At 41.6% G+C, this 11,970-nt stretch overlaps 1 protein-coding gene across 1 annotated transcript; it reads left to right on the forward strand.

The window, feature by feature from the left end:
* The first annotated feature begins 875 nt into the window (after nt 1-875).
* rnmt (RNA (guanine-7-) methyltransferase) lies at nt 876-10,597 on the forward strand. Its single transcript, XM_079523379.1, has 11 exons — nt 876-968; nt 2,686-2,779; nt 3,235-3,364; nt 5,197-5,328; nt 5,895-6,010; nt 6,383-6,564; nt 7,599-7,763; nt 7,935-8,052; nt 8,544-8,642; nt 9,299-9,332; nt 10,173-10,597. Exons 2-11 carry the CDS (start codon nt 2,687-2,689, stop codon nt 10,208-10,210), a joined length of 1,107 nt encoding a protein of 368 aa, XP_079379505.1. The 5' UTR covers nt 876-968; nt 2,686; the 3' UTR covers nt 10,211-10,597.
* The last annotated feature ends 1,373 nt before the right edge of the window (nt 10,598-11,970 follow it).

An 11,970-nucleotide genomic window follows, 5' to 3' on the forward strand; every position in this document is an offset into this window, starting at 1 on the left:
CTGGGTAAACAAAGAACTTTGCTTTGCTTTTTACGTCATAAAATATGTATATATAGCGCCCCTCACTTCACACGGGTGTGATTTTTTTTAACCTAAGTAGGCTACATACAATATGCCAAGATTATATGCACACAAATGTATTCTTATTATTCTTTGTTTGCTCTTTGCACTCTTGATTTGATCACATTTTTGTTGTTATTATTAGCCTATCTACATCCTGCTGCATTTTCTGAAGGAAGCCAAACAAAAATACGTTTTTTTTAGACAGCACTTCTTAGACTTATATAGCATTTGAAACAGACTTATAGCATGTCATGTAGACAGCACAATAAGTGCATTGTATGTAGTCATAGCACTTCATAGTATATATGTACAGCATAGTATAGCATATATGTATAGTTTATATGTATAGTGTCATTATATAGATATGTTCTAGTTATAGTTTATATGTATAGTGTGTAAGTGTCATTATATAGATATGTTCTAGTCACGTTCTTAGCTTACGCATGTTTCGCGATAAATGCATTTTACATATGTGATGTATTCCCATGCTTTTTGTTCTTGCTTAATGTAAGTCGCTCTGGATTAAGAGCGTCTGCTAAATGCCTAAATTGTAAATTGTAAATTGTATGTTTTGCATAGGATGCAACCTTAGAGTATATACTCTAAGGATGCAACAATAAAAGTACAACCTTGACCTTGAAGTACAAACAGTCACAGTCAGTACAGTACTCAAGTCAATGTACTTTGGTTAATATGACTATTAAAGGCCTATTTATATTCATAGTTTGGATTTTCGGTGGTGAGGTGAATGAATAGGCCTTACTCTGTAGGACTTTATTATGTCCAGCCACCAGGTGGCAGTAATGCCACAGTAAGGACGGCAGGCAGGCTGCGCTGCCCTTAACGCCAAAGAAGATTGACCCGGATGTTGTTCCTTCCAGAACAACACGAAGCCGCGCGTACATGTGAGTGTTCACGTTCTGTTTATTGATTTACAACGACTTCATTAATGGGTGTAGCAATAACTGAATGTCGCGCGAAGGCTACAGAAGACCTTAACTCTTATTTAATGACCGCTAAACAGTTCAACGAGGGACAACAAAGCCATTGGAATGAATCCGCTGCGTTACGTTAGCTAGCACGTTAGCCTAATAGCCTCAACTGTTAGCTCAACTGAACTCCATTGAATGAGAATGCATTCAGATTTCAGAGAAATTGATTGAAAATGTTATTAACAGATTGCAGAATGGCTACAGTCCAAGGAAGGCACAGGCATAGCTCTGGTCCATAGCTCTAATGCCTTGTTGGTCCATAGCTCTAATGCCTTGTTCAGCTAATGGACCAAAGGGAGCTAAGGTCAATACAAAAACTGCTAAGAGGATAAAACCAGAAAAGCTCTTAAGTACTCGAAGTACTTACTATACAGAATGTTTCATTTCACAAGTTTTCAAATGTATAATATATTTAAAAAACAGAATAGCTTAACAAATGTCTGACATGTACGGTGTTATATAGGACTTAAAGGGATATTTCACATATTTCAGACTTTGGGTGATTTCATTGTCTACTCAGTCTTATGTAAACACTCCAGTCAGTTTTTAAGTTGCTTGATTCAGTATATTAATATTATTTTTTAGCCACCCGCCCCCTTCCTATACAAACCCATTGTAACTTCAAACTCAATTTTAACCATGACAGAAATCAGTACTCACTGCCAGTCCGAACCTCAACCAGGTTCCATTTGTACACTCACACCACTGGTCAGGTCTAAAGTGGTAACTCTATGATAACTCTATAGTCTCTCTATAACTCTATAACTCTCTAGTCGTTCTCAACCAGTGGTCCTTGAAGGGGTTCCTTCCCAGCTAAATGACGGAGAGTTGGTAACCAAATGAACCCTTATAGATCTTTAACTCTTGAGAGTGACGCTTAACGGGTCCATTTGCTCTCAATAGTTCAATTATTGTTAAAGTCTACACAGTTGGAGAATGTAGAAGAATGTTATTTTGATGAACGTTTGCCTGTTAACTTATCTGTCCTCTATGGTACCAACATCAATACAGCATGGAATTGTGGACAAAATACTATCCAACGATAACAAAATATTAACACTTTTTAAGTGGTAAGTGGTGCATTTATATAGCGCCTTTATCCAAGGCGCTTTACATAGATTGTGCATTACATTCACCCATTCACACACACATTCATACACCGACGGTAGCGGAAGCCGTGCAAGGCACCAACTAGCACATCGGGAGCAATTAAGGGTTCAGTGTCTTGCTCAAGGACACTTCGACACTAACTCTGGGGGAGCCCGGGTTCGAACTGGCAACCTTGCGGTTCCCATCCAGGCACTCTACCCCTGAGCCACCGCCGACCGAGAGGCTAAATTAAATGCTGGTCCGTGAATCAAATGCCAAATAAATAATGGGCCTTGATATGAAAAAGGTTGAAAAACCCACTGCTGTAGTTGCTAAAACTGAAAAATGTGCGAATATTTCATACATTCAGTTAGTTAAGTTTCTTCACCTCGATAGCAGGCACAAATGTTCTCAGAGGTAATTGGGGTTTACATGAAAGCTAAAAAAAACCCATCTTCACACCACAATGGTCTGAACCCTAGTGATGATGACCTTTGTGACCTCTGCTCTGATGACCTTTGACCTCCGCTCTGACCCCCAGAATGATGGAACCTCCAGCGACCACAGCAGAGGAGGAGAAAGGAGTGAAGAGGAAGACCAATGAAGATGAGGAGGAGTCGCCTACAACGAAACCTGTAAGTTTTCTTTGCCAGGACTATAGGTGCTGCCACACTATCGAAAGAGCTGCGCACGTTCTCGGCTGCGCGCAGCTTAAATTCCGAGTTTTTAGACAGCTTGTGGATGGAAAAGAAGCTCCACCTCCGGACTTTTTGCGCGACGGCCAGATTCCCGGAAACGCTCTCCTCCGCGCAAAAAGTCCGCGGAGGTGGAGCTTCTTTTCCATCCACCAGCTGTCTAAAAACTCAGAATTTAAGCTGCGCGCAGCTTAAGAAGTGCGCAGCTTAAGACCGTTTTGCGCTAAGGTGTGGAGACGGTGTATCAGAGTCAGAAGAAAATGTAACGTTTGGTTACCCAGCTGCCCAGCAGTTTTGTGTTCCATATGATTAACTCTCTCTCTCAATCACACACACACACTGTACTTTTCTCTCATTTATTTACTTGTCTGTCTGTGTGTCTTTCCGTCTGCCAGTATACAGGTCACAGTCAGAAAGTCGCCAGTCATTATAACAGCCTACAGGAGACAGGGTTGGCAGTTCGAAGCCACAGTCGAATCTTTCACATGAGAAACTTCAACAACTGGCTCAAGAGCATCCTGATTGGTGAGAACAGTACACTTTGCAAACATACACCAGAGTCTAGCACGTGTGGAGCATTATTGTCCAGGGTGTTTTACTAGGAAGGGAGAAGAGTCTAGGACGTGTGGATAGAACTGTCCAGGGGGTTTTACTAGGAAGGGAGAAGAGTCTGGGACGTGTGGATCGTTGTCCAGGGTGTTTTACTAGGAAGGGAGAAGAGTCTGGGACGTGTGGATCGTTGTCCAGGGGGTTTTACTAGGAAGGGAGAAGAGTCTGGGACGTGTGGATCGTTGTCCAGGGGGTTTTACTAGGAAGGGAGAAGAGTCTGGGACGTGTGGATCGTTGTCCAGGGGGTTTTACTAGGAAGGGAGAAGAGTCTGGGACGTGTGGATCGTTGTCCAGGGGGTTTTACTAGGAAGGGAGAAGAGTCTGGGACGTGTGGATCGTTGTCCAGGGGGTTTTACTAGGAAGGGAGAAGTGTCTGGGACCTGTGGATAGTTGTCCAGGGTGTTTTACTAGGAAGGGAGAAGAGTCTGGGACGTGTGGATAGTTGTCCAGGGGGTTTTACTAGGAAGGGAGAAGAGTCTGGGACGTGTGGATAGTTGTCCAGGGGGTTTTACTAGGAAGGGAGAAGAGTCTGGGACCTGTGGATAGTTGTCCAGGGTGTTTTACTAGGAAGGGAGAAGAGTCTGGGATGTGTGGATCGTTGTCCAGGGGGTTTTACTAGGAAGGGAGAAGAGTCTAGGACAGGGTTCCCCAATTAATTTTCCTCGAGGGCCATATTTTGACTAGGTTACCAGGCTGGGGGCCGAGTCCGCACGCGTGAGGTCGAGGTCTTGCCCTGAAAATTCATTTTCAGGGCAGGACCCCATTTGAAAAGGATGCCCAGTTTGACATGCATAGGCTACTGACCCCCATTTAATGCCATTTATATCTGGGACCCCCCCCAAAAAAAATAAAAAAATGTTTTTCTTTTTCTTTTTTCTTTTTTAATTCTTCCGCGGGCCGCAAGGGGGCGCTCCGCGGGCCGCAAATGGCCCGCGGGCCGCCTATTGGGGAACCCTGGTCTAGGACGTGTGGATAGTTGTCCAGGGGGTTTTACTAGGAAGGGAGAAGAGTCTGGGATGTGTGGATCGTTGTCCAGGGGGTTTTACTAGGAAGGGAGAAGAGTCTGGGACGTGTGGATAGTTGTCCAGGTGGTTTTACTAGGAAGGGAGAAGAGTCTGGGACGTGTGGATAGTTGTCCAGGTGGTTTTACTAGGAAGGGAGAAGAGTCTAGGACGTGTGGATAGTTGTCCAGGGGGTTTTACTAGGAAGGGAGAAGAGTCTAGGACGTGTGGATAGTTGTCCAGGTGGTTTTACTAGGAAGGGAGAAGAGTCTGGGACGTGTGGATAGTTGTCCAGGGGGTTTTACTAGGAAGGGAGAAGAGTCTGGGACGTGTGGATCGTTGTCCAGGGGGTTTTACTAGGAAGGGAGAAGAGTCTGTGACGTGTGGATCGTTGTCCAGGGTGTTTTACTAGGAAGGGAGAAGAGTCTGGGGGACGTGTGGATCGTTGTCCAGGGGGTTTTACTAGGAAGGGAGAAGACCAAGTACAGAGCCAGAGTTTATTTAATTATTAAGGGTTGGTTAAATGTCTAAGAAAGTAAGAATACGCATTAATCCAACATACACTGCTGTTAAACAAGTCAATGAAGCTACCGGTATCTATGAAAAATTAATTTAATCTGCATGCAATTGTATACAACATGTAAAGGGGGGTCCCTGCTTCATCTCTCTCTCTCACAGTAGAGGTAACACTGGTATGTCTGGATGTGGGAAAGGAGATTTGCTTACTGTACTGTTGTTGTATTGTAGGTAACATATTGGACCAAGTAAGGGAAAGCAGTACAGACAGAGTAGACATCTCTGTGCTGGACCTGGGATGTGGGAAAGGAGGTGATTTGCTCAAATGGAAGAAAGGGAACATCGCAAATCTAGTCTGTGCAGGTAAGATATGTACAGTGTATATTAAGTGTATAATACATTATGTTTGAAAATGTGTTGTTTGGTCAATTATTTCTCCATTGGCTAACAATGAATATCCATTATGCTGTTGGAAACCCTGTTATCTTCCCTTAAACCCATTAAGACCTGAGACCAATTTAAAAAATAATAACTTTCCTGAAAAAATATGTTTCTATATATGTAGTGTTCAAACCGTTTCATGCCAAGGACCCAATACTTACTGTCAATATTATACACAAATATTCACAATTTTCAAAAATAGCAGATCTACAAGCTCATAGTGACAATGGCTTGTATATCTGCTCTTTCTGAATAGCCAAAGTATAACGCATGGTTAAAGTGGTTTAAATCCGCACACCAGTTTGTAGAGCTCAGAGACTTAACTCTATTTTAAAGGCAACAAATATATGCAACATTTCGACCGACTACGTTAACTACTGTATATGACTTGTAGCCTTTTCTATGTTCCTTTCTCTACAAGAGAGGAGCTGTGTAGTACTGTCAATGTATGGTGTATCTATTGATGTATTATGTTATATGATTTTTAGACATCGCAGGGGTGTCGGTAGAACAATGTCGGAGTCGTTACGAGGACATGCAGAAGAAATGTTACCGTGGCGACCGGATGTTCGTCGCTGACTTCATCACTGCTGACTGCACCAAGGTATCTTTTTACTGCATTCTATTTCTACTGATGTAAATGTATTCTTTATATGTTCATCATGCTTCTTTTTATTCTGTATGTATGTATTGCACTGGAGCTGTTGGACATTAACCCATTTTGGGCGGGAACCCCTTTTGGTGTTAGCATTATGTTATGCTTTAGCTATTGAAAAATAGCAGATCTACAAGCTCATAGCGCGCCACCGAGTGGCGCGCTACGAGCTTGTAGGTCTGCTATTTTTGAAAAATCGAAGAACGACTGACATAGAAACATAGCTTTTTCAGAAAACTGTCAGGATGTAGAAGACATTTTTAGAATCTGATCTCAGGTCAAAATGGGTTAAAGTATCTGTCTGTCTGTCTGTCTCTCCAGGAGGTGTTGTCAGCCCGGTTTAAGGAGAAGAAGCTGCTGTTCGATGTGTGCAGTTGTCAGTTCGTGTGTCACTACTCGTTTGAGTCGTATCAGCAGGCAGACACCCTGCTGAAGAACGCCTGCGAGTCCCTGAAACCTGGAGGCTTCTTCATAGGAACAACAACCGACTCCTTCGAACTGGTGTAAGTTATAATACTAATAAAGTCCCTGAAACCTGGAGGCTTCTTCATAGGAACAACGACCGACTCCTTCGAACTGGTGTAAGTTATAATACTAATAAAGTCCCTGAAACCTGGAGGCTTCTTCATAGGAACAACCACCGACTCCTTCGAACTGGTGTAAGTTATAATAATAATAATGACGACGACATTAATCATAATTTGGTCCCCCGTCCGTGTGAGTCTGGTTTCACCTGTTTGTGAATTAAAGGTTTCTTGGTAACTAAATCGCTCTGGATTAAGAGCGTCTGCTAAATGCCTAAATTGTAACGCATCAACAACTTCTGATATTTTAATACTAGTCCATATCTAGCCAACAATATCATATCAATAATATGTCTATTTTTATATAGCTATTTGGAAATGACTTCAAATGTCTTACAATTCCTTATGTTGAGCACGTGCCTTTGTATACAGATTGTGTGTGTGTGTGTGTGTGTGTGTGTGTGTGTGTGTGTGTGTGTGTGTGTGTGTGTGTGTGTGTGTGTGTGTGTGTGTGTGTGTGTGTGTGTGTGTGTGTGTGTGTGTGTGTGTGTGTGTGTGTGTGTGTGTGTGTGTGTGTGTGTGTTATAATACACAGGTTTAATGTTTGTCTTTAGTTCAATGTTTGTTTTGTAAAAGCATTGACAACGAAGGGAAAATGTACTCATAATGTGTCATTTACATCATATTGTCTCTTTATTGTTAATGGCGTTAAATGTTTGTGTTTGCATCGTTTGTTTTACATCACCATTACATCACCTAATCAACATGAGTTAGACTTTCATATATTAGTGCCCCTCACTTCACACGGGTGTGATTTTTATCACACTAGCTGATGAAATCAAGTAAACCATTTGTTTCCCTCTGTCCTCTTTCTCTCATCACTTCACACGGGTGTGATTTTTATCACACTAGCTGATGAAATCAAGTAAACCATTTGTTTCCCTCTGTCCTCTTTCTCTTATCCCTTTCCCTCTCCCCTTCTCTCTGTTTGTCTTTCTGTCTCTCTCTCTCAGGAAGCGGTTGGAGTTGTCCGATGGCTTGTCGTTTGGTAACGAGGTGTACAGTGTTCGTTTTGACCAAAAGGGTCAGTATCCTCTGTTTGGATGTCAGTATAACTTCAACCTGGAGGGCGTGGTCGATGTGCCTGAGTTCCTGGTTTACTTTCCTCTGCTTGAAGAGTAAGTGCCTGTCTGTCTGTCTGTCTGTCTGTCTGTCTGTCTGTCTGTCTGTCTGTCTGTCTGTCTGTCTGTCTGTCTGTCTGTCTGTTTTGTGTATTTATCTTAACACTAAATGTAGTCTGAAGAAGACACTGTTTGACAAGGGCTGTGTGTGTGTGGTGTATATTCCAGGATTGCTAAACGCTATGGGATGAAGCTGCTGTTTAAATACAGATTCTCTGAGTTCTTTGAGGACAACATCAAGAACCAACAGAACCGAAACCTGCTGACAAGGATGATGGGCCTGGAGGTAACCACGACAACCACCCAGCAACCACTCACACAGTAGCCATAGCAACCACATGCAGAGTAACCAAGTATTGCAAGTTTTGCAACAATTTACAGTCCACACACGCTACACTGCTACTCAAGTGACTACTGGCCAATCCTCAATATTTAGCTGTGGAACTGAGTAACTAAATGTCATGCCACCACTCCTCCTACCCCAGTGCAGTTCAAATATGATTATTGTAGGTGGTCGTGGCCTGAAAAGGTGGAGAACCACTGCTCTACAAGATCATCTGAGGTGATTTTAGGTGGCATTGATGGGGCCTGTGACGTGCTAGTGTGAGCTTGTAGATCTGCTTTTTCTGAAGAGCCAACATATGGATAAAGTGGTTAAAATGATTGTGATGCTGTATTAACTACTTTTGCTGGGGATCCCCTGGGACCCCATTGTCTCTCCCTGTCTGTGTGTCTGTCTGTCTCTGTGTGTATGTCTGTGTCCGTCTGTCTGTCTAGTCCTATCCATGTGAAGGCAGCAGCACTCCAGCCACAGAGGCACCAGGGGAATACGACCACGCTGCCAAACACAAGGACTCTGGAGCGTCACTGCCTCTGGTACGCACACACACACACACACACACACACACACACAGAGCGCCTTTATCCAAGGCGCTTTACAGAGATTGTGCATTACATTCACCCATTCACACACACATTCACACACCAATGCCAGAGGAAACCATGCAAGGCACCAACCTGCACATCGGGAGCAATTAGGGGTTCAGAGTCTTGCTCAAGGACACTTCGACACTAACTCTGGGGGAACCTTGCGGTTCCCATCCGGTCGCTCTACCCCTGAGCCACTGCCGCCGGCTGATAAACGGCCCCATTGGTACAACTTACACTATAGTGTAGTAAACGGTTCATATTAGTTATGTTACCATACTGTAATAACATTAACATTTTGCATAACTGATGGATACAGCACAGGTGGTCATTTGGGACAACCTCAATCATGTAAAATTGACTATTTCATCCATTATGTTAACTAACTGTAAAGTATACATGATGTGAACATGCACGTTCCATCATTATCAGACTTAATTTCATTCCTTCAACTTCTTGTCGACGATCCAAAATTACTAGATGTATATATTGGCGTGTCCAAGGCTACTCGCTCTCGGTTGGGGGGGAAAGAAAAGTGAAATGAAATTGATACATTTTCATTGATCCTAAAATTCTGATTGTGTTATTTTTTTCTTTCTCTGCAGGGAACGTTGAGCAAGTCCGAGTGGGAGGCAACAAGTGAGTTGAATGTTTTACTCTGTTGTATTGGTGTTGCCACTAGTCATTTAATGCTTGATTTATGTTTGATTATTACTATTGGTAATTATATTCTGACTCGCAGGTAATAGCTAACCACATACACTTGGAAGTGATTCATTTTCATATAAACAAACAATAAGGTTTTTCTTTGGTCAACTATAAAATCTCGGTCTGCTCCTCTGAGCTGCACGCTAGTAGAAAAGATTAAGATCTAGATTCATTCCAATTCATTTTAGTTACTCTTTTTTTTTTTTTTTTTTTTTAATACATATTTTCATGGAAAAAATAATCGTGAGAATCGTGATCTCAGTTCTTGTGGAGGAAAATAGAGATTCACATTTGAGCAAGAATCGTGCAGCGCTAGTACTGTTTCTATTTGTGGTGTTCATCTCTGTGTCTTACAAAGCTCAGATGATGTCATAAAGCAATTAGCCACTAGAGGTCACAGTGTACAGTATTTTAGAATGGGTGTAGTGAGGCACCAGCAAAGTGCCTCCGACCCTCCCTACTTGACTCCCTTTCCAATTGTTTTCAACTTCTTTTGCAAAAGCAGAAGGAGGTTTGTTGGTGTCAGTTAGTGGTTTTAAATGTGTTGGCATGTACATTTAATGAGTTGTTTTTTCTTCGAGATCGAGACTATCAGCTATGAGATTACCTTTAGAAATAACGGTTTAATGAGAATCTATTAATTATTATGTAATCATATTGAAGTTTGTTTATGTTGTACATAATTATCTTTGAATATAAAACTAGTTTTATGTTGTTTACTGACACATAACTGGCAATTTGCTCTCTCTCTCTCTCTCTCTCTGTCTGTAGGTATATACCTGGTGTTTGCCTTCCAGAAGGTCTCCTGACTGCCAGATATAATGATACATGCAGACTGAATGGCACAATCCTGATTTACTGATAGAGTGAATGACAGGCACTGAATGAGTTGAGACACGTTTTGTACAAGGAAACATTGAGTTTTTATTTGAATATTTCTGTAAGTTTCATTAGAAAATGTAAAACCAGCTAAACACAGGATTTGTTTTTCTTCCCTTTTTCATGTTGTGAGTGACCTGTATTAAAAAAAAAAAGAAAAAAAACTATTGAAAGTAGGATCAAAAGTGCTTACAGTGTGGGTTTTGTAAATATTTAACTAATGCAGATGATCAAAAAGACTACATTAGATCCACACATGTACCTTGTTTCATTTTCTGAAAAGTACGTTTTAGACATAAATGTTTTTTCCACACTGATTGCTGGGTGATATTGTCATGAATAATGTGTGGTCTTGTGCTGAAAATAGTCCATCTACAAGCTAGGATTGGAAGTACAGAAGTGATGCATTGTGAGCTTGTAGATTGGCTATTTTTGCTGTGGTTTTTTTTGGAAACTTTTTGAAACATTTTATTGACAATCTTTTTGGTGTGCTTCACAGTGAGTACAGAGTTGGGAGTTAGTTCTGATTTTGTACATGTTTTAAAATGATTACCATCTCCGCCCTAGTCTCGCGTAGCCAGACAACTATTCCACAATCTCCGAATGCTATATAGAGTCTGGAGCTACACCTCCCAAAAGCCGAGAAAGGAAGCGTCATTGTCATTTCCGTTCACGGAAATATATGTTAAAACCTTTTAGATTTTAGAACTTACATTTCTGATAAGCAGCACGCTCTACAGGCTTCGATTATTTGTTTTGCCCTGGATACGTTTCAGTGTATGAGTGCTCCAAACTATATTATTCAGTTAGTATTCACTGAATTAATATTATCATTATGGCCCTGTATAAATATCAAGTGCGATGTAACACCTATGAGCATGTTCATTTACCATAAAGTCTGGGTTGGGTTGTCCAAAATTCTAAGGATATTTTCAGGCAGGAGGAATTAAATCGCAGAAGCATGGCAGGAGTAAGGAGTCTCCTGATACGTGTGTTTTGTCACTGGTCTGGTACAACCCAATCTGAGAACCCATCGTCAAAAAAAGAAGGAAAAACTCTTCCTTTGAATTTGCTTGACGCAAGTCGACAGTCTGTCTCGAGTGAGTCTATCTGGACTATAGTTCAAGATAGTCTCACTCGAGAACATGATGTTGTATACATCATAGTCTTGAGTGAGACTACCTGGACTACAACATCATCATCATAGTCTTGAGTGAGACTATCTGGACTACAACAGATCATCATAGTCTTGAGTGAGACTATCTGGACTACAACAGATCATCATAGTCTTGAGTGAGACTATCTGGACTACAGCATCATCATCATCATAGCAGCACATACGTGAAACCTCACTGCGACCTGGTCGGCCACAGCCAAGACGCAATGACAATCACTGCACCATTCGAGATGTCTATTAGAGTATAAATGTATGGTGTTATATGTACTTCATAAACGTAACTACCATTCTAGATATTATCTATGGTGTTGTCATACCTGAAAGTTATGTGTTCCCTATTTACATAACTTGACTTTGTCTACTGAGTGGCAAAATGAAAATAAAACGTTGCTATAAAACTGAGCCTGAAATGGTTGAGAACCTTGCTCTATAACAAATATGTGTGACCCTACATTTGGGCAAGGTTTTGGCCTGATCTGAGCCCCTTTGACTTCAGCAAATCAAATGGCCATT

This window comes from Electrona antarctica (assembly GCF_951216825.1).
Source record: "Electrona antarctica genome assembly, chromosome: 15".
NCBI lineage: Eukaryota > Metazoa > Chordata > Actinopteri > Myctophiformes > Myctophidae > Electrona > Electrona antarctica.